Genomic DNA, 26,128 nt, shown 5'->3' with positions numbered 1-26,128 from the left:
CAGAATGCGAGATTGCTCTCCCCCCTCCCGATATTTGTGCTTATTTCTTCTTTTTGAATGTTGACATTTTAATGAGTATGGAATGAGTTATTTTGGTTTCAGTGTTTTAAAATAAGACCAAAAAGACTTAGCAAACCAATATAAGAACCTTGATTGGGTCAAAAAAGCTATGAAAGATATTTTTGGTATGGATAGGGAACTCTGAATATGGGAAGAATATTGGATGATATAAAGAAGTTATTTTGGCCATGGCCGGTTTGACTCAGCGGTAAGAGTGTTGGCCTGTGGTCCAGAGAGACCTGGGTTCGGTTCCCGCTAAGGGCATGTACCTCGGTTGCAGTTTGTTCCCGGCCCTGGTTGGGTCATGCAGGTGGCAGCCATTTGATGTGTCCCTTTCACGTTGATGTTTCTCTTTCTCTTTTCCTCTCTCTCTCCCTCCCACTCTATCTAAACAAAAAATGATAAAAGGTCCTCGGGTGAGGATAAAAAAAAAAAGTTATTTTGGTTTTCTTAGGTACGATGAGGGTGTTTTGATGATGGAGGAAAATGTCCTTATTCTTTAGAGATTCATGCTTAAGGATTTAGGGGTAGAGTGTTATGTCTGCAATTTAGAAATGGTTCTGCAAAAATAAATAAAGCTCACTTCTTACATGGGGATGGGATTAAACCCAGCGAGGGCAAGAACCACATGTGCCCTAATGCCCGACACACAGGAACTGTAAGTACTTGCTGAATGGAGGGTTATTGAAAGGAACCAGCCAGCCCTGTTGTGCCTGTCCTTTCCCTGTGCCGGTCACCCGTCCAAAATCTGTGTGCCAATACTTGAAAGGCCAAAACTCAGAACGCCAGAGCTTGAAGTGAGTAAACGTTTATTGATTAAGAAGGCACCATCCTAGAAGATGAGAGCCTTAATTCTCAAATCCATCTTCAGAAATGAGTTCAGGCTTCTTTTATGTCAAGAGAAGGGAAAATGGGAGGAGCTGTTTTTGTAAATTTTCAAGCCCCAAGCTGAATTCTTCTGATGGTTAGCATGTCTCAAGCAGGAGCTATTAGCCCGAGGGCCCTGGGCACTAAACAGGCTTGAACCAGTTGGAGTCCAGAGACCTAGCACTTCAGTCTGTTACACATTGAGCTCCTTAAGGGCAGGGTCTGTCTGTGAATCTTTCCAAAGCACTTTGCACAGTACCAGGCACCATTAATTTCTGTTGAATGAATAGGAAAAATGTGAGCAGCGTAACTAGTGTAATAGCAGTGAGCATTTGAAAGTGGGCTGTTTGCTTTCCTTGCAGACTTGCTGACTGGCAGGAATCCAAGGATGAGGGGGAATCTCTTTCCTTGGGGGTGTTTTTAGGAAAATGAGGCTGAGTTAGTAACAGATCTGAAAGAGGAGTGAGTGGAAGGGCATTGGGTGATGTAGCTCGATCTCCAAGATGGACATATTTTTACAGAAAATAAGTAGTTGTCCTTGTGTATAGTGAAAGCTGAGCTTTCTGGAACCTCCCATCCCAAACTTTGGAATGACCTCAGGCTGGGCTAGACTGAGAGTTTGTAAGAGGCTGGGGTAGGCTTGAGGTTGCCCTTGGGCTAGGAAACGTTGGAGCGATTCTTGGTTGGTATTGGGAAGGGAAGGAAATGTAGGTTTCGTGTTAACTTATTGCCATTGCCCTTGTGTGTTTTACATTGTTCAGTGTTTTCTCAGGAGATGCAGGAGGAACAACAGCTGCAGGCAACTTTCTTCCCAAGTACAAAGCAAATACTTAGGGTGTTTGGGCATTGAATGGAATTAGTTACAGAATGATGTCAATTGTTTATTTTTTGTTTTAGGGTGAAAAAAAAAAAGAGGTACAAAGAATGAAAACCGCCCTGGCCAGTTTGGCTCAGCGGTTAGAGTGTTGGCCCAGGGAGCAGAGTCCCGGGTTGGGTTCCCAGGGCACATACCTCAGTTACCGTTTGTCCCGGCTCTGGTTGGGGTGGTGTGGGTGGCAGCCAGTCGATGTGTCTCTCTCGTGTCGATGTTTCTCTCTTCCTCTCTCTTTCTCCTTCTCTTCCTCTCACTTGATCTGAAAATAAATGCAAAAATGTCCTCGAGTGAGGATTTAAAAAAAAAAAAAAAAGAATGAAAACCATTTTTCCTTGTAATAAATTTGAAATAGTTTTCTTTCTTTTTCTTTCTTTCTTCCTTTCTACTGAGAGGTTCAGAGTGGTTAACTGAAACAGACTAAAAATACCCTTTCGTAGCATGATACAGTACTTTCTCTGTGTCTAAAATTAGCTGATTGAGCTGTGTATCCGGGTTTTCTAAAGCCATCTATTAGGTGCTCTGGCTACTTCTCTCTGATTTTGAGACAGGCTGGTCAGCCAGGACAAGTGGAATTGGGAAACTGAGACAGTTAAAGGGCCAAGCTGTTCACAGCCATCTAATAAACTGCAAAATCCTATCTTCTGTAATCAAGGGCACTGAAGAGTAAATGGCTTACACTTCTCCCCAACTAGAGGGTAAATACCTGAAATAACCTTATTCTGGACGATAGATAGAAGAAATCCAGTTAGTGCCATTTGTCAACCATACCCAAGGACAAATGAAGTTAAGGGAATGAGTCTTATTTTGGCACATCAGTATACAACTGATTAATATTCTGTTAAGATCCCCTCCTAAGACCTCCCCTAAACTCCCAGCCTTTAAAAATCCTCAAAACGAAAGTCCCCAGGAGCAGGCCCTGCCTTTCCTTCCTCCCGCGTCTTCCCCCACAGGCATGCATCTTCTAAGCTCTAAGGAACCACCAGACTTGCAACCAGGGAGCAGTGGGCAGTGGCGGCTTTTCCCAGGCAAAGCCCTGGAGTCCATCCCCGAGGCCTCCTTTTCCCTGACTGGCTAGTGAGCTGAAGCAGCCCAGACCAGGCTCATTTCCCACGTAGTCTCTCTCCTGTTGCTGCTTCTAGCCTAGGCCCTTCCTGTTTCACCGTCCCCAGCTTTAACAGACGTCCTCTAAAATTCCCCTGGACTTGTGTTGTGAAATCTTTCCTGCACGAAGTCAAGGACCCACACACTACCAGCCAGCCCTAGGCAGACCCGCCAAGGGCCAGGTCCCTTTTCCGGTAACATTTTCATGAGCTCTGGATAACATGTTTGATATTGGAAGCAAACTAGGAATGACTTAATCCTTTAGAACTATCTGAGGCAGGTTCCAGCTCCGATCTCACCTCCTGCAGGGCACGATTCCGAGGTCTCTCTGCGGGGCTCCCTCCACCACCTGTCCCCTGGTGCCCCAGAGCTCCGCGTGCCCACGGCTGCCCTGGAGGGCAGAGCCTGTGCGGCTGCTGTTCTTTCCCAGCGCCGCACACAACTGTTTGCTAAATGTCTAGGTGCTTAACACATGTTTATTGAATGCCCAGCTGGCTCGTTTGCTAGGTAGAAAGAAAGGAAAATATTTGTAAGTGGTGTACATAGAAAGACTCGTCTTTTCACGGTGAAATTAGGGAAGTGGAAACAGAAAAGGTGGGAGAGAAATTGGCTGGGGTGGGCGCGGCTGGCGGTACGGACAGGGTGTGGTGGCAGAGCCCTGGCCTGGACGCCAGGTAAGACTGTCCCCTGGCAGGAGGGCAGCCACCGCCAGCCTTTCCTCTGCTTGAGCCCGAGGTGGCGTTGGGCACTTCCAAGGCGTGCTTTTGTTTTCAACACGGTGTCTGTGCTTTCAAAAATGTGTACTGCCTCGTTTATTTTTGTGCAAGTAGGGGTACTTGTTAACAGTTTCCATTTGTTAATGTCTGAAAATGGTTTTCAGTTCTGTGTGTGTGTGTGTGTAGTTTCTGTTACAAGTTCCTTAAGAGAAAGGGGTCATAATGCTGTGGGTGGAAACGAGGCCCTTTCATGGAGTTGCAAGGAAAGCAGTGTGGGGACCGCCGTGCAGGCGGGTGGTTGATTTCGGTTGAAATGGAAGGCTGTGCACAGGCTCCCGATGGCTCATCACCGTCGCTCTTGCTGGGAAAGAAGTCCAGCCTGTCTTCATCAAGCCCAGAAGAAAGACCAAGATCTAGAAAATCTGTGTCATTGGTTCAGTCCAGGTCAAAGCTTAGTCCAGTTCGGCCATTGTCCCCATCTGGCAAGCGTAGTCTCTGTTCCCCACTGTGCCCTGGCCGGTGCTGTGCTGTGGCACTGTGCCTAGGCTGGTGCTGGGAGCCGGGACCCCGGTGGCTGCTAGGGACACATGGCTGCTATGCAGACAGAATGAGAACGAACAGGGTGAGCGTATGTTACAGAGAGAGAGAGAAGAGAGCAAGCTCTTTGTTAAGCTTGGGTTATATTATTGAGTTATATTATCCTGGGCTTGGGAAGGACCAGGCATGTTTTCAAACCAACCAATCAACTTTCCAAACCATTTCCTAGATCCCCCGGGATCCTGTGTCCCTTATGCAGCTCAGTCCTTTTCCCAGGCGAGGCCCCGCCCGTGCAGGTCACCCTCTCAGTTCCACCGCGTGCCCCACAGAGGGACCTCCTCCTGTACCATCTGGGCTTCTACTGTGCATGGCCCAGCAGAGGAGTTTCTCCTGCTGTTTTTATTTCTCCCCATAAAGATCCTTCCTGCCCCTTTGGGGATTAGATCCCAATGCAGCGGTTCCCTGGGGAGCCTGTGAATACTGCAGCTTCCTAGTCCATCAGGCTCGGCCATGCAGGTTGCCTTTGCTCCCCTCTTTTATTAACATCTAGCTGCCTATGCTAACAATAGCTTCTGTTTTGGACTAAGAGGATTTCTGTCTGAGAAATGTTTCCATTTTACAGGTGTTGGGGTATTCAAGGAGGACCAGATTTCGTTGTTTCCCTGCCTGAGTTTGCATCCATTTAGGAGATAGGAGTAAGGAGATGGAAACCAAAATTTACCTTTATTGCTGATAACAGACAAAGCTGATAGGGAGAATGCGGTCTTCCCGAGGTTAACTTCCAGTGCTGTGCGGGGACAGCCCCCTGCAGGGTCAGGGCAGAATGCTGGCCCCCAGGTGAGGACAGAGGGAGGGGCTGGTTATAATGTCTCCTTTCTCCTTCCAGACTTACTGATCTATCCTTGGAGGGGTGGGAGACTGTTGGGTGGAGGGAGGATGCCTTCCTTCCCTATGAAGAGGTTCAAAAAAAAAAAAAAAGACACCTGTTACATGCTTTCCCGAGGTCACTCGGCTAGTCGGCAGCAGGTTTTTCTCTCATGCTTTAGAGGCTGTTCGGTTGAATAGAAAGGGCATGGTCTCGGAGCTGGCCAGGCCTCGCGTTCATATTCTACTTTTGTGACGTTAGCTTTGGTTTACGCATCTCTACAATGGGGTTTATATTTCTTTCTCAAGGTCTCTTGGGAGGGTTACATTAGGTCTAACCATTGTTAAATGACCTGGGTCAGTACTTGACCTCCATTTCCTCATCAGTGATGCAGATAACTGCCCCACCGGCCTGCGGCATTTACCAGTCCCTTTTTCTTTCTAACCTAGGCTCGGAGCCGCTGGAAACTGGTGATTGGGGGTTGGTTCTCAGCAGAGTGGGACTTGGAAGTTGACTATTTTAATTTTGGAGAGAAAAAAATTGTTCCTGAGGAAGTAAATTCCTAAGTTGAAAGAATTTTACATGCCACACATACTTGAGAAAAACTTGCGAAAACGTGCGTTACACCTGGAATTGGTTTATAACCAGTAGTTGGAACAGTGGGCCTGTGTAACCTTGGGGAACAAATACCTTTCAGTTTGAAATATTCTAAGTTCTTTTCTAGGACTTTCTTTAAGTGACTGTTTTATTTATTTATTATTTTTTAAAAATACATTTTTATTGTTTTTGTTTTTAGGGAGAGAGAAACATCGATATGAGAAACATTGATTGGCTGCCTCCTGCACGCCCCCTACTGGGGATCGAGCCCACAGCTCTGACATGAGCCCTGACCAGGAATCGAACCAGGACCTCTCAGTCCGTGAGACGATGTTCAGTACATTGAGCCGCACCGGCCAGGCTTAAGTGACTGTTTTAAAAGTTTTGTTTTGTTACAGAGGTTAGAAGACTTCATGGGCAGGGGAATTGGTGGTCTAAACATTCACATTTTTGAGTGAGGACTCTGGCCCAGAACTTGTAGAATGTGATGTCGTCCTTCTTGTCCTCAGGCTTCCTTAGATGCACGGAGCCCCTCGGGGACACTGTTGTTTCCGGTGCCCACGTGGGGCCAGGATGCAGCTCTGAGCAGGCGCACATCCTGTGTGGACTTTGCAGTGTCTGCCATTTGCTTCCTGTCCAGGTCTTTAGTTCAGTGAATGAAGTACAGCTGTGAAGCTGTGTCCACACCGTGTCCATCCACATGTTTGCTGCAGACCCCTAATGCCAACACGTTCATGAAATTAAATTGTTTCTCTTTTTTGCTTCCACAGCAAATCAGATTTTACTTTTAGCAGGTTTCCAGGCACCCCCCCCACACACACACCCCGCCAAGCTACTTCTCCCTGTCCATGCCCCACCACCTCACAGAGTGGACCGACCTGGCCCGGACAGGGGGGTGGTGCTGGCCGGGTCGCTGACCCCCAGCACGGAGGAAAGGTGGGGCGGGAGGGCACTTCCTCCGGGCCCTGGACTTCCTGTGCACGCCAGGAGGAACACAGAGCCAGAGGGTGTGTGAACCCTCAGGTTAAACAAGCAATGCAGACACTCCTGTACTACAGAGAGAATGTGAATCGTGTAAATTACCCCCAAAATTACTGGCAGATCAATTTCCGAGGCAACTGTAGGGTAGCTGTCACCTATAAATTGGTGAACCCCTGCGGTGATGTTAAAAGAGCTACCTTTTGGCAGCCGTTGGCAATAGCAGTATGATTTAACAAAAAGAAACCAAGACTTTTGTTTCCCAGATCACAGGGCCTGTTTTTACCGAGGTCTCTGGTGTGCTCTCTGGCAGCCACATATGTTGATCTCTGTACATGCCCTTGGCCGTCGGCGTGGAGCTTTGCCGTCTTGGTGCTTCTGTTCTCGGCGTCGGGTGGTTTCTTGGATGGGGGGCTCCACCCTGTGACAGGCAGTTGGCACATCAAAGGGTGTTCAGTTATTCTGGAAAAGTGCTGAGTTGCTTTGTGTTGACTTTTGTTACTAAGGCTGTTTTTCACTTTTATCTTTTTATACATGGACGTCCCCTCTCATCCCGTAGATTTTACCTTTTTCCTGATTAACAGTCTTACCGACTTTGGAGAAGCTTGTACAGAAAAGAAAAGCACCAGTTAGGCACGAGCAGCTACCATTTGGGAATCTTTCCTTCTGATCCTGGGCACATAGTCTGTCATAGTTTCTTCTCTGATGTTTTTCCAGTTAAAAACCTCTACTGTAGGCTTCATGTAAACAGCTCCTGTAAGGTCCCTTTTAAGATCTGAAGGTATTTATTTATCTATTTTCCTTAATGCTGGGCATACAGTTCCTGATTGTTAAATTGATTCTCTGTGGTCCTGGTGCAATTAGTGATTCTCCAGGAAATTACTAGTTGTCAGTAGTTCACTGTCCAAAGTTCAGGTCGAACGCCGTGTGTCCAGCCAGAAGCTTTAGGTGTCACCCATGTGCAGATCTGAGGGTCTCCACAGCTTTCACTGTTCTTATCGGAGGTTCTTCCCTCCTCCTCCTCCCTTCTTGGCTTAGGTGGCTTTGAATCAGACAGACAACCAGCCTTACTCAGCCCCTGTGCCAACTGCAGGTCCTTGGGCACACCAGCCCTCCTAAGCCTTCATTTTCCTATTTACAAAATAGAGATGTTAGTAATACCCGATCACGGGGTTATCCTGAGGACTCTGAGTCAGGTTGGGAAGGGTGTGGCGCGGTGTAGGAACTCGGCCCTGATAAGACTCACTTAGGGCAGTGGCTGTCACCTTCTTCCAGGGAATTGGATGGCTAGTTCTGCCAGTCCGGGTTTTGGAAAGGGGACCAGTAAGGAAAGGGAAGCCAAATGGGGGAGCTGTATTGAAAAGATACTTCCCCCCCTTTTAAGTATAAAGTTCAAGTGTTTGTTTTGGGCATTGCCTGAACCCTCAAAGGTCTGGGCAGGGGAGCGAGAGCCCCTGGGGGATTCAAGGAGGGGGGAGAGGTGGGCCAGGGGCCCCACTTCGGGCATTCTGCCTGCCGGGGTTCTGCCTCCCCGTCTCTCCTCTTGTCTTTCTTTGCGTGTAGTCTGACTCACCCCAAGCCTCTGATCGAACACCCTGTGCCCCCAAAGTTCTCCCAGTGACTTTTGTGTTCCTTACCCCATGCACAGCTAAGCTGGGAGTGGATTTCTATAGAAAAGAGGATCTTTAGAAATGGCTTATGTGCAGCTCTTCATACTGGTCCTTCTGATTTTACTTGAATTACTCTAACTTATCTTTCAGTTACTCCAGAGTACTTTCACCTTCTTGATAGGAAGGAGGAAGGGGATTCCTCGGGCTGCAAGAGCTGGCGGTGCAGGGCTGTCCGAGTACCCTTGTCTGCACACGTCTTGGAGGGCAGCGGAAGGTGTCTTCCTTTGTGCTTCATCATGTACTGCCTGTGGCAGAAGGATGAGTCCTTGCATACTTGGTACTTCAGCTATGCCTTTTAAAGGCTATGAATAGACTAATCTAAAGAGCCATCTTGAGTGGAGTGTGGGGCGGGAGAGGAGGAGAATTAATGGGAACAGGAATGATATAAAACAGTTTAATTTCTTGTGGCCCCTTCAGACTTTCAAATTTGTCTATTCAAAAAAAAGTGTTCCTGTTCTGGACATCTGTCTTCGAAGTGCTGCCTATTATTCTCTCTGTCCTGTGGTGCCGTCCCTGTACCTTGGCAGGTATGAGAGAGAGCTGTACACTTGTGTTTGGACTAGTGCGTTGATAAGGCGGCAATGAGCAAGAATTGGGGGTTTACAAATCCAGCCTTCAAGGAGTTAATGTGACTGTCTCCCTGGACATTGTCATCCTGAACAAGTAAGTTTTTGTCATCTACACTTTTTAACTCTGTGTTGCCTGAAAACAGAACCTAAGTTGCCGTGAAATCTATTATTACGTGGTGGCATCTCAGACTCCGTATTATGTAATTGGCAAGGAAGAAGACATCAAATAATCGGATAAGCTTGCTTCTGATCATTTTCCTTGGAGGGCTGGCCTACAGACATTTCTGATTTTCTTGAGACTCTGTCCTCTGCTCAAATTAGGTTTCAGCTAGCAAGGTGACACATCTGTTTGTTTGCAAGCCTCTGCCCTGATTTTCAGATTCCTGCTGCTGGCGGAGCTGGGGCAGCCCGGAGCCTGCTGAGTCGCCCAGATGGGCCCCACCTGCCTCCTCCTTGGCTGCTGCAGCATTTCTTCGTGCTTCCTGTCTGGCTGCTCTCCAGATGAGCCTGCTCGTTTCCTTTCCCCGGAACTGTCCCTGAATGCCAGGGTTCAAAGGTTCCATAAAGGATATATGGTGGGCCTGCCCTTCAAACTCTGACCTTTGTAGGAGCCTCACGTATCCCTGGGTGTGGCTCCAGAGCCACAGTGTAATTGCTGTGAGCCAAAGAAATGGGTGGCTGCCAGATCTTCAGAGCCTGGCAGTGAGCCGTGTTCACCCAGCCTTCAGGGTGGGCATGGTGTGAGTGTCTGTCTCACTTCCCTCCTGGCTTCTCCACAGTCTCTTCTACGTACTTTTCCAGTTCATTTCATACCAGCGGACTTACTTTGTAGGTGCTTGATGAGGGTAGTGTTGTCGATGGTGTAGGCTGAGTATTGGAAAACTCACTGCTGAAAGTCCAGTGCTCTCTCTTTTTTAAAATGTTTTGATTGGAGAGAGACAGAAAGACAGTCAGAGACATCGGTTTGTTGTCCCACTTATTTATGCATTCATTGGTTCATATTTGTGTGAACCCTGAATGGGACTTGAACCCGAAACCTTGGCGTATCAGAATGATGCTGTAACCAACTGACCAGGCCAGGGCCTTAATGCTGTCTTAATAATCAGGGGAACTGAGCCCTTGAGGACACGGCTGACTTTGACAACCTAAGAATCCGTCGCTTCTGAGACCTCAGGGAGGTGGGCTGAGGTGAGAGTGCGGGCTCACCTTCGGCCCCTCCTCTTTCTCGTTGCCAAAGCTGATTGGCTGGGTTGGGATGCGCTGGGCTCTGCGTCTCTAATGGGCTTTCTTTGTTACTTGGCTCACCTAGAATTTGAAGAAAGTTAAACCCGTTGTGAAATGTATTACCTTTCAGAGATGAATAGCATCTTAATTGACTCCCTTTGAAAACATGTCAAACTGGGATTTCTAAGTCTGGGTGTAATCTGGTATGCCTTCAGATTGGGACCTCAGGCTGGGGCACTCTGGGGAGACTGGTCCACCTCCAAGTTTGTTTTCTGGCTCCAAACAAATGAGTGGCTGTTTGACTATTGGCACGCGACCCAGTTTTGAAAGTACAACCATATAGGGTATGGTGGACGGGTAACCAGGGGGTTTGGAAAGTGAGGTCATGGAAGGCCCAGATGAAACTCTTTTAATGTGTATCACAACTGCAATTAATCTTATTAACATGCTGGGCCTGTGCCTGCTCTCGCTGCCCCGGGTGTGCAGGGTATTGAAGGGGCATGCTTTGAAGGACTCTCTTCTTTGATGGTGCAGATGGATAACAGAAGCGTATAAAACTCTGTATCTGGTATTATAAAGGCCTTTTGTGTGCCTCTGCAGATTCATTCAGTTTTGAGAAGCAAACAAAAAACTTCATGCAGATTGATAAGATGTACAAAGGAGAATTGATTGTAAACGCAGTCGTGTAACTGTGGGCTCTGTGACCAGACGGAATCGTAGAGAAGGAGCCGAGCCCCTCCGCGGCGCCCAGCGCCCAGGTAGTCCCAGCACAGTATTCGGGAGTGAGGTTTAAAAGCACGCTTGGTTTGTTGGGAGGCGAGAGTAAACGTAGAAAAGGCAAACCATGGAAGGTGCTGCGGGTGCTGATTCTGCATTGGTGGGGGAGCATGGGGGCTCCTAAGACAGAGGTAAGTGAGGGCTGCTGCGGTGCAGCCGCTTCCTGGGCGAGGTGGCCTTGAAGAGGAGGATCACACAGTGAAGAGCAGGGTGAGGGGTGCACAAGGTGCTCTTGGGGAAGAGCGAGCTTGACTGAGTGGAAGGCTTGTTGGACGAGGCAGGGACGAGGCTGGAAGAATTTATTTATTTATTCATTTATTTTTAAAATCCTCACCCGAGGATATTTTTTTCCATTTTTATCTTCAGATAGAGGCGGATTGGAGGGGGGGAGAGAGGAACATTGATATGAGAGAGACACATCGACTGGTTGCCTCCTGCACCACCCCGACCAGGACTGGGACTGAACCACAACCGAGGTACGTGCCCTCGACCGAAATTGAACCCATGACTCTTTGGTCTGCGGGCCGATGCTCTACCCCTGAGCCATACCAACTAGGGCAGGCTGGAAGAATTTAAAGAGTAAGTGGCACCCTGTGACCTTCCTCTCTCTCACCAGTGCATTTGAGAGAAGGCTTGTACAGTGTTGCATCCTTATAAGGTTGCTGCCTAGTTCTATTTTTGAAGTCTATTTTTTAAGAAGTTATCTAAAATACCCACCTAGACTCCCTTCTGCTGTTCTCGTTGTTTAACAAGTAGCCCTGGGGACAAAGAGGTTGTTTAAAATCATCATGTCCAGCAGATGTGCATTGGGTATGCTAATGTCCCCTGTTGAACACAGAAACCACTCACTAAGTGAATAATTAATAAAAGAAATGTCTGTTCCTGTGTAATGTACTCAATTGCTCATAATTAATGAATGCCACACCTGTAACACTAAATCTGTTCTCTCAAAGTTTGCTTGCTATGTGCTGACACAGGTTTCTTGCCTGCAGGACTTGTCAGAGCCTTTAGCATTCTCTAAAGTACTTTGGGAGTCTCTAAGGAGGGTGGGAGAGGAGGCTGAGGAGTGCCCTTTCTGTCCACAGAACATCTTGGAGGATTCGTGTCCCATGGGGCGCTCTCTGGGAACATGGCGCCCTTCTGCTGGTCAGTGTTGTGTGCACTGCCCTCCATTATTCCATTTACGTTTTCTACCCTGACTTAACCAGTGACACCTCTCTTGATAGAAGGAGGGTGAGAAGGCTGTTACATTCTTCCCTTCCTGTTTCTTTGCTGTTGGAAATATGAACAGCAAACATCTTATGTGGCTACATAGAAGAGTTGTCGACACGCTGAATTTGGGCAAGATGAGTCCTTGAATCCTCACATAAATGGAAATAGAGCCCCAGCTCTACATCCTGCCATCACACACACACACACACACACACACACACACACACACACACCCCTCCCCCAAAAAACTCTGGAGTGGACAGGATGAATCAGCATGCCATGGCTGGATACCAAGATCAGCGTCTAAGCATGGCACTGGCCAGTGGTCAGTACTGGTACCGTGAGAACATAGCAGCCAGCTGCACACTGTGCTTTTAAGGTCAAGAACAGCAGCACCATGTACACCAGAAACAACTGTTCTGATTTCTTCCCTTCAGGAATAGCATCTTATTTGCTCTAGAATAGTTGTCTTTTTTTTATCCTCACCCGAGGACATTTTTCCAGTTTTTGTTAAGATAGAGTTGGAGGGAGAGAGAGAGAGAGAGAAACATCAACCTGAAAGGGACACATCAAGTGGCCGCCTCCCGCACGACCCAACCAGGGCTGGGGACAAACCACACCCGAGGTACATGCCCTTAGCGGGAACTGAACCCGGGTCTCTCTGGACTACAGGCCGATGCTGTAACTGCTGAGCCAGATCGGCCAGGGCTGTTTTTAATAATTTTACAGAGAGAGGAAGGGGGTGGGGAGAGAGAAACATTGGTTGGTTGCCTGATGGGAATCAAACCCCAAACCTTTTGGTGTACGGAATGATGCGCCAACCAACGGAGCCACCTGGCTGGTGCTGGAACAGTTGTCTTTTTATTTTGACATAATATTTTACATTGCTTTCTTCTGGGTTTTTCCTTCCATGTTCTTCATTCATACCTGTGCACATTACATTCTAGTTCACTGTCCAGGAGAGCACCACAAGCCACGCATGGCTACGTACATTCAAAGTATTGACAGCTGCTCACATGCCCATGTGGCTGGTGGCTCCTGTTTGGACAGCACAGGTTCAGAACTCCTCCCTCTCTGCAGATGCAGAAGTGCTGTTGGATAGCACCCTTCCCACACACATTCATGAGGGTTGAGCAAAACGAGCTCCCAGCCTAAAATACCCTCCTAGGGCTTTGTGGGTTTAGCTCTGTGGGACAGCCCTTCCTGTATTCATCACAGGGTTTCCACGTCTAAAATACATCTCAGGCCCGGCCAGTGTGGCTCAGTGGATTGAGCGTCGTCCCATGGACTGAGAGGTCCCAGTTCAATTCCCGGTCAGGGCACATGCCCGGGTTGCAGGCTCAATCCCCAGTAGAGGGCATGCAGGAGGCAACCTATTGATGTTTCTCTCTCATTTCCTCTCTTTTTAAAAATCAATAAAGCTTGGCCGGTGTGGCTCAGTGGTTGAGCATTGACTCATGCACCAAGAGGTTTGATTCCTGGTCAGGGAACATGCCCAGGTTGTGGGCCCAATCCCCAGTTGGGGGCATGCAGGAGGTAGGTGGCTGGTCGATGTTCTCTCTCATTGATGTTTCTGTCTCTCTCTCCCTCTTCCTTCCTCTCTCTCTAAAAATCCATAAAGAAAAAAAATGTTTTTAAATCAATAAAAACATTAAAAAACAAACAAACATCTCAGGACAGTTTTCCTGTGCTAATTATACTTTAACATCTAATTCAGGAGTATCTGACTTGACTCGTTGAAGGTTTCTTTTGAGCCCCAAACAGCTTGCTCTCGAGCTCCTGGAAGTCACTTGCTTAATGCCCAGCTCCAGTGCAAACCCACGCTGGTGTGCACGGAGGTTCCGCCCCGACTGCAGCGGAAAGATGTCTCCCAGAGAAGATTTTTCTGTTTTGGTTCAGTCCTCGATACTTTATTTGATGTCTTTGCTGGAACACAGCCTGGAAGGAAGACTTCTAAGGTGTCGTTACCGAGACTCCATCCTGCTGGAGCTGTCCCTGAAGGCCATGGCAGCAGGGCCCCTGCTCACAGGAAGTGCAGTCTGAGGATGAACAGTGCTTGTTTTGTTCTGTACAGAATGAGACTGGCCCATGTTCTCTCCGTACTGCTCTGGGTACCAGTTTGAGACATCAGTAGGTGATTGCCTATTTCCACAACTGGAAATGAAGTGAAGAGTAGGAATCCATGAGTTTGGAGTGTAGCCTCCCGTAGAGGAAGCGCAAGCACCTGCTGGCCTAGTAAGTTGACCCTTCTCCACTGCCGTGGGCTGGACCCCCGGCCTGGCAGGGTCAGAGCAGCTCCATGTGAGGGCTGTGGGACCACCAGTGGAAGACGATGGCCCTGTTTGCTGAGTGTCTGCTGTGGCCCTGTCATCGGGCACTCAATTAGAAGAGTCTAGGCTATTTGCATTTTTAAAAAAAGGGTCAGTGGTGCTTACTTTGGCAGCATATATACTAAAATCGGGATGACCGAGAAGACGAGCATGGCCCTTGAATAAGGATGACACACAAAGTCATGCCTTGGCTGATTTGGCTCAGTGGTTGGAGCATCGGCCTGAGGACCAATGGGTCACAAATTTGATTCCGGTCAAGGGCACGTACCTTGATTGCCCTGGTCAGGGTTGTACGGGAGGCAACCAGTTGATGTGTCTTTCTCACATCAATGTCTCTCTCCTGCCCTCCCTCTCTATCTGAAGATAAATGGAAAACTATCCTTCGGTGAGGATTAAAAACAAAAAGATAAAATGAAAAGGTCAGTAGCTTTATTTCATGAAGGGGTCTGTGGTGCAAAAAAACCCCCACAAAACCCAAAAGACCAAAGGAAAGAAAATCCCAAAAGGGGGTGGAGTGGGGAAAGTAAGACTAACTTTACTAGGCTGTCAGCCAAGAACAGGCAGAAGGGCAGGGGCCACAGCTGTGTCCCCAGGTTTCAGTGCTTGGCACAGAGCCAGGCACCAGTAGGCATGCAGTGCAGAGTTGTTGAATAATAGATGGCATTCTATTTTCATAGCAGTTCTATAAAGTATTTATTGGTTTGTACCTTTTAATGAGATGAGAAAACTGAGGCTCAGAGAGGTTAAATAGCTTGTCTTTGGACACACAGCTAGGATGTGGCAGGTCTGTGATTCAGACCTCATTATGTCTAAACCATGGTCTGTGCTTTCAGTAGGCTACAATAGAGGGAGTGGTAGGGACATGCTCATCTTCTTGAACATGGTCACTCCCAGTCGCTTTGTATTTGTGTGTTGCTTTATTTTTAACTTTAAAAAGTTTTAAGCTTTGACATAACTTCAGAATTACAGAGAAGTTAGCAATAAGATTATAAATACTTCTTAGACCCTTTGTCTTCTTTGCCCATGTCTTTAGAGGTATGTTCTTGGAAGATCTTGATTGGTGAGCTGTTTGAACATGAGACTGGGCCGCACTGCACGGGGATTGCCCGGTGTCTGTGAGGGTAGGGTGTGTCCTTGATGAGAAAGTGTTGGGGGGAGGGGTGTGTGTGGAAAAAAAAGACGTGACCCCACCCAGGAACTGAAGCTAACCCAAGAGCCGCCCTCAAGGGCTTGTTGGATGAGAACATGAGAGAAGAGTCTAGGGTTTATAATTTTGTATGGAAGAACTCTCCTTCTGAGAAACTGGAGGGTTTGGGGAATATTAAAAAAAGTGACTTATAAAAAAAAACATGACTTCAACTTCCCAATCGGACACTCTCAGGCGTGGCATCGTACCCTCCCGCTGCCAAGAACAATAACCGATGCGTTCACAGCCGGCTGCACCTCATGCCATTTCCTCTCCTCCTCATCACAATTAAAGATTAATGTTTATACTATTTTATCTGTTCCACGCCTGCCACACAGGTTTTTCTTTAACCCTCTCCTTCTTGCTTGCACCGCTGTACCTCCTTCCTCCCTCCGGTTTCCAGGTTCTCCTCTTCCTCCAGCTAAGACAGCTATGTTCCCAAAGGCCTGTATCCGGAGGAAGGGCGGGCGTGGACCCTTCCCTGTGGGAGAGGAAAGGGGATCTCTCTTTTGAAGGGATAAACAACTTGGAAGTTTTCCAGATCAGGAGAGTAGCTTCAGTTCTGACACTGAAAGAAACCAGTGCCCTCTGCTCCAGGGCCTGAGTGCGTCACTCCTGTGTCTTCCCCCCTGCACGGGACGCCTTCCCGTGGAGAACCGTGCTCAGGTACATTCCTTGACGTTCCTCGCTCATACTCAGCCTGCGCTGGACAGTAAGCGCGAGGTGGAGGTGATGGTCCCGTGCTCAGGCAGGTGCCTGGTGCATCGGAGAAGCCCAGCAGATACTTGCTGTGGCCTGGGTGTGCAAATGCTGCATCAGTTGACTTAAAAATACAGGATCAGCCCTGGCCAGTTTGGCTCAGCAGTTAGAGCGTCGGCCTGCGGTCCGGAGAGACCCGGGTTCGGTTCCCGCTAAGGGCATGTACTTCGGTTGCAGTTTGTCCCCGGCCCTGGTTGGTCGTGCGGGTGGCAGCCACTCGATGTGTTCCTTCACGTCGATGTTTCTCTCTCTCTCCCTTCCTCTCTCTCCCTCCCATTCTATCTGTACAAAAAATGGAAAAATATCCTCGGGTGAGGATTTAAAAAAAAAAAAAAAATACAGGATCATGTAGGAGGAGATCTGAAAAGTCTCATCACAAGGAAAAAAATTGTAACTATGTGAGGGGATGGATGTTAACTAAACTTATTGTGATGATCATTTTGCAATATATACATATATCAAATCCTTATGTTGTGCACTTAAAATGAATACAATGTTATATGTCAATTGTATCTCAATAAAAAAATACAGGATCACAGCCTTTTAGGTTTTAGCCGCTTCCCAGATTTACTTTCCAGTGGATCTTTTAATAATGCAGGTTCAGCCTTGGATGAGGTCTGGCTGGGTCTTTAATTTCTGAGGAGGCAGCAGTTACGACACGAGGGCGTGTGGACCACCCCGGGAAGCTGCTCCTCCCAGACGGGCTTGCTCCTTGCTGGCCCTCAGGCCTGGGGGTGCTGACGTGAGGGGCGAAGGCTGGGTGCTAGGTCCAGTGAGCATCGGCCAGACCTGTAGTTAAGAACCGATCACGCTGAGGCTGAGTGAAATAAGTTAGACAGAAAAGGACAGGAACCAAGTGATTTCACTGATATGTGGGATAGAAAACAAAAAGCAACAAACCAGACTCATAGACACAGACAGCAGAATGAGGGGAACAGAGGGCAGTGGGGTTGGGGGGAGAATGGGGTGGGGGTAAAGGGGTCAAATACATGGTTATGGAAGGAAACTAGATTTTGGGTGGTGAGCACAATATGGAATATATAAATGTTGTATATAACTGCTCTGGCTGGTTTGGCTCAGCGGTTGGGGTGTCGGCCTGCGGACCAGAGAGTCCTGGGTTCAGTTCTCACTAGGGGCATGTACCAGAAAAAAAAAAGTAAAGTGGTATACCTGAGATTTATATAATGTTATTAACCAATGTTATCCCAATAAATTTAATTTAAAAAAAAAGAACTGACCAAACTGACTTGATCCTGCTCTTTGCTTCTTTTTAAAAAATATGTTTTTATTGATTGTATTATTTTTTAAAAATGTATCTTTATTGTTGAAAGTATTGCAGATGCCCCCCCCCCCCCTTTTTCCCATTGACTCCTTCTACCCCAGTTGGCTCTTTGCCCTTAATCGCTCTCCTCGGCCTCTCTTTCTCTTCAGTCTTAGACTTCTGGTTCTTATTTAGATGGTGAGCCCCTGGGGTGTGTATGTATGCTACGGCATTCGTGTAATTAGCTATTTTGTAGGTTTTAAATATTGAGTCTTTGGTTTCCTCGATTCCTCAAATGGAACCATCTTGCCCAGTTGGTCACACCAATGAGAACATCATCAGATCTTTGCAAAGTTATCCAGTTAGGCCAGGAAGCACCTGCAAGATGAGAAAACAGACTAAAACAGCCTTTAAGTTTTCAAACGTCCACATGGAACAGTTGACACCTGTTTGATTTAGTGGAAATGGCATGGAGGACCTGGATTAAAATTAGGCTTGGTCTCTTAACTAGTTGGGCCCCAGTACAGGGTTAGCTGGCGACAGAGCAGGACTCGAGTCTGGGTCTTGCTGGGATGGGCCCTTTCCGCAGCTCCCTTTGCCCTGCCAAGGAAATGGGTTGGAAGGAGGGCCAGCAGAGAGATGCAGTATATGTTTTAAATTTCCTTGGAAATCGTCATTGAAGCTTCTGAAAAATTACTTTAATATACGCCTTCTCCCCACCCCCCCAACCAGTGACATCAAAAAATAAGATTGCTTTGGAGTTTCGCAGTGGCAGGTAGACTGCTCCCAAGGGGAATTCGTGTCAGGCCCCTGAAACGAGGGAAGGACCTGCTGCCTTGTGCTGGTCCTCCTCCATATTTATCATCCAGCACTGGCCCGGCAGACTTCTTCAGGACAGTGCTGAAACTGAAAAGTTTCTGAGATAATTTATAGTCAGCATACCCCCACAGGGTCTAGAATCAAAGGAGCCATTTATTGTCGTCGTGAAGTGTCTCTGCAGGTCTGTAGCGGCCGCCCCCCACGCGTGCAGACCACTGGCTCGCAGAGATGGGTGGTCCCCGCTGTGAGGGTGCCGTGGGGACTGGAAAACGGCACCACTTCAAAGGGTGGATAAATCATTCAACTTGAAGTGCTCTTCCTCTTTTTGTCTTGGAGCTCGTTAGGTCCCTTCATCTTGTCTAGTTGCTTGCTCTGGTTCGAATCTGATCATGCAGGCTTTAAGTTTTCAAACGTCCACATGGAACAGTTGACACCTGTTTGATTTAGTGGAAATGGCATGGAGGACCTGGATTAAAATTAGGCTTGGTCTCTTAACTAGTTGGGTTGCCCCGGACAAGCCACTTGACCTCTCTAAGTCTTAGTGTCCTTATCTGTAACGTTGGGGTACAAATAAGTTCATTGTTAGGAGATTCCAATGAGGACGCCCTGTGGAAGTACTTAGTGGTTTCAGTAAACATTTGGCATTACTTTGGGATCTGGCTTCAGATAAGTTCAATCACTTCCACAGAAGAGTTAATTTCTTTTTTTTTTTATTCTCACCCAAGGACATTTTTTGTTGTTCTTCAGATAGAGTGGGAGGGAGAGAGAGAGAGAGAGAGAGAGAAACATTGACGTGAAGGGACACATCGAGTGGCTGCCACCGCACAACCCAACCAGGGCTGGGGACAAAGTGCAACTGAGGTACGTGCCCTTGGCAGGAACCAGGAACCGAACCTGGGTCTCGTGGGACCGCAGGCCAACACTTAACTGCTGAGCCAAACCAGCCAGGGCAGAAGAGTTAATTTTTATTGGCAGGTTAATTAACTTCTTAGAACTTGATCTCATCCGGAAACTGAAATAACTCCTACTTGGTTAAATTGTTGGGAGAGTTAAATGCAATACAAGTCAGGTGCTTGATATGCCTGGCTTCATGGGGTCACCGTAGCTTGGTCATCTGCGAACACATGACCTACTTTGCATGATGGCATACACTGGTTGAGCTCTTTGAAACAGTAAACCACCAGTGAATTCTTCACAGTGATAAGAGCATTTAACTAATATTGTCCCTGCAGAGAGTGGGTTCACCGAGACTGGGGGGGTGGGCTTGAGAGTGGGTGCGTGGGGGGAGTCTGGTTACTTGACACAAGGATTTGTTTGGAAAATAAATTTCCTTCTGGTAACTGTATATAATGTGACAGGTCAGTGATTAGTGCCAGCTACCTTTTATTAACTACTGTACAATACTGTAAAGCTGTAAGGTCATAAAGGCCATGAAGTTTGCCAAAGAGAAGATTTTGGTATGTGTCTTCAGATGTTTAAAATGGAAATAGTCAATCCAGCGTGGACTTTTAGGGAATGATGTTTTTGCAGAAGGCTAAATTAGCAAAGACAGTTTTGCAAAATAACACTTAATGAAGTGTTGCTTTGAACTGCTGACAAATGAGTTTTTGCTGTGTCTCTCAGGAAGACTAGTCTGAAGGAAGAGAACCTTGGTTGGTGGATGAGAGGAGGAGAATGTGTTAGTGAGCGTGTGGGTATGAGTGTGTGTGTTTCGAGGTAAAGTGCTCCACACTTGGTCATAGTGCTCTCGTGTGTCAAGAATTCCGGCTTATCTGCATTTTTCTCCGATTGCTCACGTGTGGCCTGGCTTGTGTTTTTTTCTAGGATGTGGAGAAAGAGAAGGAAATCCACAATTACCTCAGCAAAGAGGAAATCAAAGAGAAGGTTCACAAATACAACTTAGCAGTCACAGACAAGTTGAAGATGACCTTGGTAAGCACCCATGATGCTCTTTAGGTTGACAGAGGTCAAAAACAAATACAAGTTGTTGCTCCTACGATGTCTCTGTATGTTTTATTTTTATTTTTTTTTTTTTTAAATTTTTTTTTTTTTTTTTTTTTTTATCCTCACCGGAGGACATTTTTCCATTTTTTGTTCAGGTAGAGTGGGAGGGAGAGAGAGGAACAGAGAGAGAGAGAAACATCGATGTGAAAGGAACACATCGAGTGGCTGCCACCCGCACAACCGACCAGGGCCGGGGACAAACTGCAACCGAGGTATGCGCCCTTAGCGGGAACCGAACCCGGGTCTCTCAGGACCGCAGGCCGACGCTCTAACCGCTGAGCCAAACCAGCCAGGGCTCTCTGTATGTTTTAAAATCTCGGAATCACACTGCAGAAGTTTCAGGTCCAGGTGTATAGGGCAGGAAAATGTTTCTCCATGTTTCAAATTAAAGTTGTATTTTGAAGTAACTTTATCTCAAAATCAATGACATGAAGTTAATCTTATTTTAGAAGATATCTGTGCCCCCTGTCCCCCGCCAAAGGATTTCTGGCATTGAGTGTAATTATTGCCTGCTTAACATATAGGCGGTAACTCAGATTCTAATAAGGCCTTGCATACGTTTTATCCTGTGCATGTAAATAATTTCGGAAGTATCAGGAAACAGTTTTTGTGCCAATGGACTGGAACATAATTGAGCTCGGACTTTTTCTCAGCCGATTGCCGAGAGGAGATGAAGCATGTATTGCTCAGCTCCCGTGCACTGTTGACTGGTCTCACAACGTTGTACCAGCACTGCCCGAAGCGCAGTGGGGGGAGGGTGCAGGGGGCGGCACAGCGCCAGGCGGGCAGAGGAGCGCCCACAACAAAGCTGGGGTGTTCGTGTCCCTCTAACCTGGACTGGCGTCTCTACCCCCCCCCCCCCCGGTACTTTCCTGGAGGCGCCTGCCATCCCTTGGTGCCAGTTTCCAGGGCCTTGGACCCCTGCCTCTCGGTCTATTGACTGTGAGCTGACCAGAGTTCAGCAAAGGACAGGGTGACCCGTTTAGGACAGGCCCTACTGTGACCCCGGGGGAGGAGCTTGTAAATATGAACCCTTGTGATAAAGGATCCCTCCCTGGCGGGACTCTGCCGAAAAGGGGGGAGGGGCAGATGACCTCGAGATTACGCTTCATTATCCAGCAGTGAGGTTTCTCCTTTTTCAAACCGTTTTCATCAAAGTAGAAAAATTCCACACCCCCTCCTGTGGAGATTAAAACAGATGCAAATTTCCATGTTTTGTAGATGAAAAATTTTAAGTGTTTATAATACTTTCCACAAGACTGAACAAGTGGATTCGTACTGTACAGTGATCTCGTGGAAGAAAAAGGACGGACCGTGAGGAGGTCTTTGATGACCTGCTTTTAACTGGGTCGTTCATACTAACACCTGAGGACTTATTTTTTTTAAAATTACATTTTTTTCTAAATATACTGAATGTAAAAATAAAAAGTGAAGAGAACACTGTTATTACTATTTTTGGCAACTAAGAAATAGTAATTGTACTGTAAGTTAAGACAGATGCTAAAACTCATCAAATTGTGTATATTACATATGTGTATTTTTTTGGTATAAAAGTTATACCTCACTGAAGCTGGTAAATATATGTAGATATAGAAGGAAACATAAATATCATGTTAAATAAAAAGAGACAGGTGCTTATATTATACTATCTATAGTTCATAGTATAGCTTGAATTTGTTTTAAAAATACTGCTTCTTGAGGGGCCTGAAATGCATCGAGTATTCCATGCTCCGTGGGATATATTTATATAAAAGAGTTGGAGTGGCCCTGGCCAGTTTTGCTCAGCGGCTGGAGTGTCGGCCTGCAGTCTGGAGAGACCTGGGTTCGGTTCCTGCTAAGGGCATGTACCTCGGTTGCAGTTTGTCCCCGGCCCTGGTTGGGTCGTGTGGGTGGCAGCCACTCAATGTGTCCCTTTCACGTTGATGTTTCTCTCTCCCTCTCTCCTCCTCCCACTCTATCTGAACAAAAAATATCGAAAAATGTCCTTGAGTAAGGATAAAAAAAAAAAGTTGGAGTGAAATTGGTAGTCTAGTACATATTATAGCAGCCAGTGGGATTGAAAATAGCTTGTTTTCTTACTGCCTGCTCCTTGTTGACTTGGGTATTTCAGAGTCCTAATTGTGACCTTCCTTTTTTGTGTAATGGCCGGTCACCGGTTACAGACATCGTTTCCTTAGCCGTTAGCCTAGACCCAGTCCCCGGGCTTCCGCACGCCCTGCGGTTTGGCCAGCAGCTGCCCCAGCACACTGACCTCCGGTGGGCCCTGACCTCCCCGCGCGGCTTCCCAGTCCAGGCTCCAGGCGGCACTGAGTTAGGAGGCGGCTCCCGCGCCACATCTGCCCTGCAGACCTTGCCTCTGGAAGCACTTTGCTGGAGTTGCTGACCTCCCCCAGAGGTCATTCCCCTGGGGCAGTCTCTGGTGAAGTTCGGAAAGAACCAGGGGAAGAGCGGTTCACCTTCCTCTATTCGTTCTGATAGGCTGCTTTCCTCGCGTGCCACCTTCGGCCCAGCTAAGAGTGTGCTTTTCTCCCTGCTTCAGAACTCAAATGGGATTTACACTGGCTTCATTAAGGTGCAGATGGAACTCTGCAAAGCGCCCCAGACGGCTGCGGACTCGGCAAGGCCCGCTCCCAGCAGCAACGGCTGCACGAACACTCTGCACATCAGCAGCACCAACACCGTCGGGGAGGTGATCGAGGCCCTGCTCAAAAAGTTCCTCGTGGCCGAGAGCCCTGCCAAGTTTGCACTTTATAAGCGTTGCTACAGGGAAGATCAAGGTACACGGCCACGCTTACAGGGAGAATGGTCTCTGCTTTCATTTGTGTCCTTGGTGCTTTCGAGCGGAAGGGAGACTAGCGGGTGTGTCTGTGGTCACGGCAGAGCCAGGGACGGGTTCTGGAAGATGAATCCCCACACGCGCGGCGTGCTCCCTGGCTGTCCACACTTCTGAGGCGGACAGCTGTGCGTCTGGAGAACTCGGGCCTCCGCGGGTGGTGGGCGTTGATGCACACAGGGGGATGGCTTTGATGTTTTCTTTGGGGGTGGCTTTGATTTTAATGTTCTTCAGGACAAAAAAGGACGCCCCTGTGCTTGTGCATCCGAACTGGGAGGCCTGTGGACTTCGGCCTCCGAGGACTTGAGGATGGGGAGGGCCGTGTGTGTGACCGCACGTTTCAGACCCACTGACGGAAATGGACAGCCCCGGGCTCTTCTCTTCCCTCAGCCTGTCCCTCTGGCCGTTACGCTGGGCATTTGGGCACCAGCCCCTCCGAGGCCTTCACAGTGGGTGGATAACATTGTGACCTGGGGGCTGCCTGTCTGAACTTACCCACATTCAGTGGCCAGAAAGAGAATATTAAATTTCTGCATGAAACGGAATAAGATATTCCAGGTCAGGTACTCGAGCCGAAGTCGATACCAGTGGTGGACAACAGTGATTGAGTGGTTGACTAAGTGCTAATTTGAAAATGGTGTCTCTGTGTGAGAAAGCAACTATTTATAGTCCCTGGCTTTTCCGGGTAAAGCCTACAGCAGCTCTAGAAGAAAATAATACTAACCTGACCTGGCAGGAATGCCCTCAGTTGCATGGGGATGAAACCCAGCTAGTGCTGAGGATCTGCACATTTTTTCAGTACACACCATGCATGGGGCTGGGCCCTGCGGGATAGGGGTGAACGAACGAGATCCCGACCCTTGAGGCACAGGCTCAGTGCGTGGGCAGGTTCACATCTGTGGGGAAGTTAGCACCCGGAAGGGCCAGAGTACTGTAGGTAAGCTCAGAGGGCACTTGGATCTGGCCAGCTGCTTCGCCTGCTCACCTGGACTTAAACTCTGCAATCCTGTTGAAATATTACCTTCATGTCTGGCAAATCTTAACATCACAGGCAGTGCCAGCCCTGTGTGTGAGTGAGTGTGAGATGAGACACATTTAGCTGTGATTGAGGCCACCAGAGCGCGTATTCCGACTGCTTAGTTTGTTTGTGGCTGCAAATCCTGATTTAATCTGCAGAGAGATTTGCTCCTAGAGCTCTGACTTCATGTACTTTGGATGGTATATTTTTACTGTTTTTAAGGGGGTTGCAGCAGATCCTTTAAAAAAAAAAAAGTTTCTTGTTCTCTAAAGAGAGGAGCAGAATTAATTATAAGCCCATTTTGGGGACGAATACCCATTTAAATTCATCCTTGAAAATTATTTCCATTTTGATCAAGGCACAGTTTATATGGTGCAGCTAGGAAGAGGATCGAATGGATTTCATTCCATTAGGAGGAGGATGGTGACTGGGGGGGCCGTTGCCTTGATCTGGAGGAGGGGTGGTGCGGGTGTGCGTGGCCCAGGGAATGAGTCCGTCCTCTGACTTGCTGCTCGTGTCCTTTCGCAGTCTACGCCTGCAAGCTCTCAGACCGGGAACACCCGCTCTACTTGCGTTTGGTAGCAGGGCCCCGAACAGACACACTCAGTTTTGTTCTTCGTGAACATGAAACTGGAGAGGTAAGTGATTGTACATTACTGCTTTCAGTTGTACACACCAGCTGGTCCTGTGCTATTGCTCTCATCTAGTGATTTTGACCATTGGAGGGGAGGGGGCGAGAGGGAGACAGTGTTGGCCGCCTCTGGAGGAGGAGGGGCAGCCTGTGGAGGGCGGGAGGCAGCTTTCTGTGTGTCTTTGAATTGTCAGAAATGAATCTAAAGTTGGTCTCCAATATAATTCTTTTACAACACTCATTATATTGGTCTGTAATTTTCAGAGGTGGAGGACATAAAATTTTAACTTGATCTCCACCCAAAGAGTCATTTTCACCCCCTCTACCTCCAAATTCCTCCAATCCAGCCGAACTTTGAAAGCCGACACTCTCCACATGTTTGCTGCTAACAAAGTCTCCAGGCTAATTGACTCCAAAAGGAAATAAAAGGGAATTTAATCTCTTTCCCAGGAAAGACATTTAACTTTGTAGAGTCCTTTTTTCCTCTTTGCCCAGATGATTAAGAAATTATGTTTATGTACATGGCATCGTTGGCCATCTTCTCTCCGGGGAGGATCGTGTTTAGGCCAGTGCATGTGGAGGAGAAAGCACTTTCGACCGTCCTCTCGATCAGGTGTCCGCTTTGAAAGGACACCTGAGTAAGTCTGTCAGGCTTCGGGTCCCAGTCTGTTGTCTGAAACAGGAAATGGTCCGACCTGCCCGTTTGTGATGCGGCGAGAATAGGGTTTCTAGGTTAGAAAGTTAGGGCACCAGCATCCCTCCTCACTTAGAGCAGGAGCGTGACCTGGGGTAGGTCTGATCTTTCCAGTCCTCAGTTTTAACGTCTGGGAAGTGGGACTAAGGACTTGAAAAGGTGGTTGTAAGTTGTAAATGAGAAATTTTGTAAACATGCTTTGTACATAACATGTTTATGTCCGTGTGAACTGGAGCTTTATTTGGGCACTTTTGAAATTTCGTCTGATTCTGATGTTCTGAAGTGTTTAAGATCCGCTGTCATTTTGGGGAGAAAACCGGTTCTGGCTTTGCTTTGACACACGACAGCGTTTCCTCTGAAGCCTAAGCGGACATGTCAGCCAGTGTCCTCTTTTCCTGGTCTTTGAAGCATTGCACATCATTTAGTACAATTAGAGCTACATTTATGGTCTGGGAGGGAATTACGGTTCTGACATTTACTTGTGTTTTAATATTCTGAATTGCTTTATTAGACTTCTGCTTGCTGCTCTTATTTCTCAGCGTCGTC

General features: G+C 47.6%; 1 protein-coding gene and 1 non-coding gene across 2 annotated transcripts in view; both read left to right on the top strand.

Annotated features, from left to right (window-relative positions):
• The window catches only part of RASSF3 (Ras association domain family member 3), a 79,668-nt gene that overhangs the window by 49,386 nt on the left and 4,154 nt on the right, over positions 1–26,128 (top strand). The window contains exons 2-4 of the mRNA XM_036252375.1: positions 20,227–20,334; positions 22,946–23,183; positions 24,786–24,895. Coding sequence (XP_036108268.1) covers positions 20,227–20,334; positions 22,946–23,183; positions 24,786–24,895 — 456 coding nt within the window. The remainder of the gene's footprint in view (positions 1–20,226; positions 20,335–22,945; positions 23,184–24,785; positions 24,896–26,128) is intronic.
• LOC118624837 lies at positions 14,475–14,579 on the top strand. Its single transcript, XR_004958501.1, has one exon. It is a non-coding gene; the product is annotated as a U6 spliceosomal RNA (small nuclear RNA).

This window comes from Molossus molossus, unplaced genomic scaffold (genome assembly GCF_014108415.1).
Source record: "Molossus molossus isolate mMolMol1 unplaced genomic scaffold, mMolMol1.p scaffold_m16_p_10, whole genome shotgun sequence".
Lineage (NCBI taxonomy): Eukaryota > Metazoa > Chordata > Mammalia > Chiroptera > Molossidae > Molossus > Molossus molossus.
Note: the sequence above shows the minus strand (reverse complement) of the source record. Positions and strands in the feature narration are given on the sequence as shown.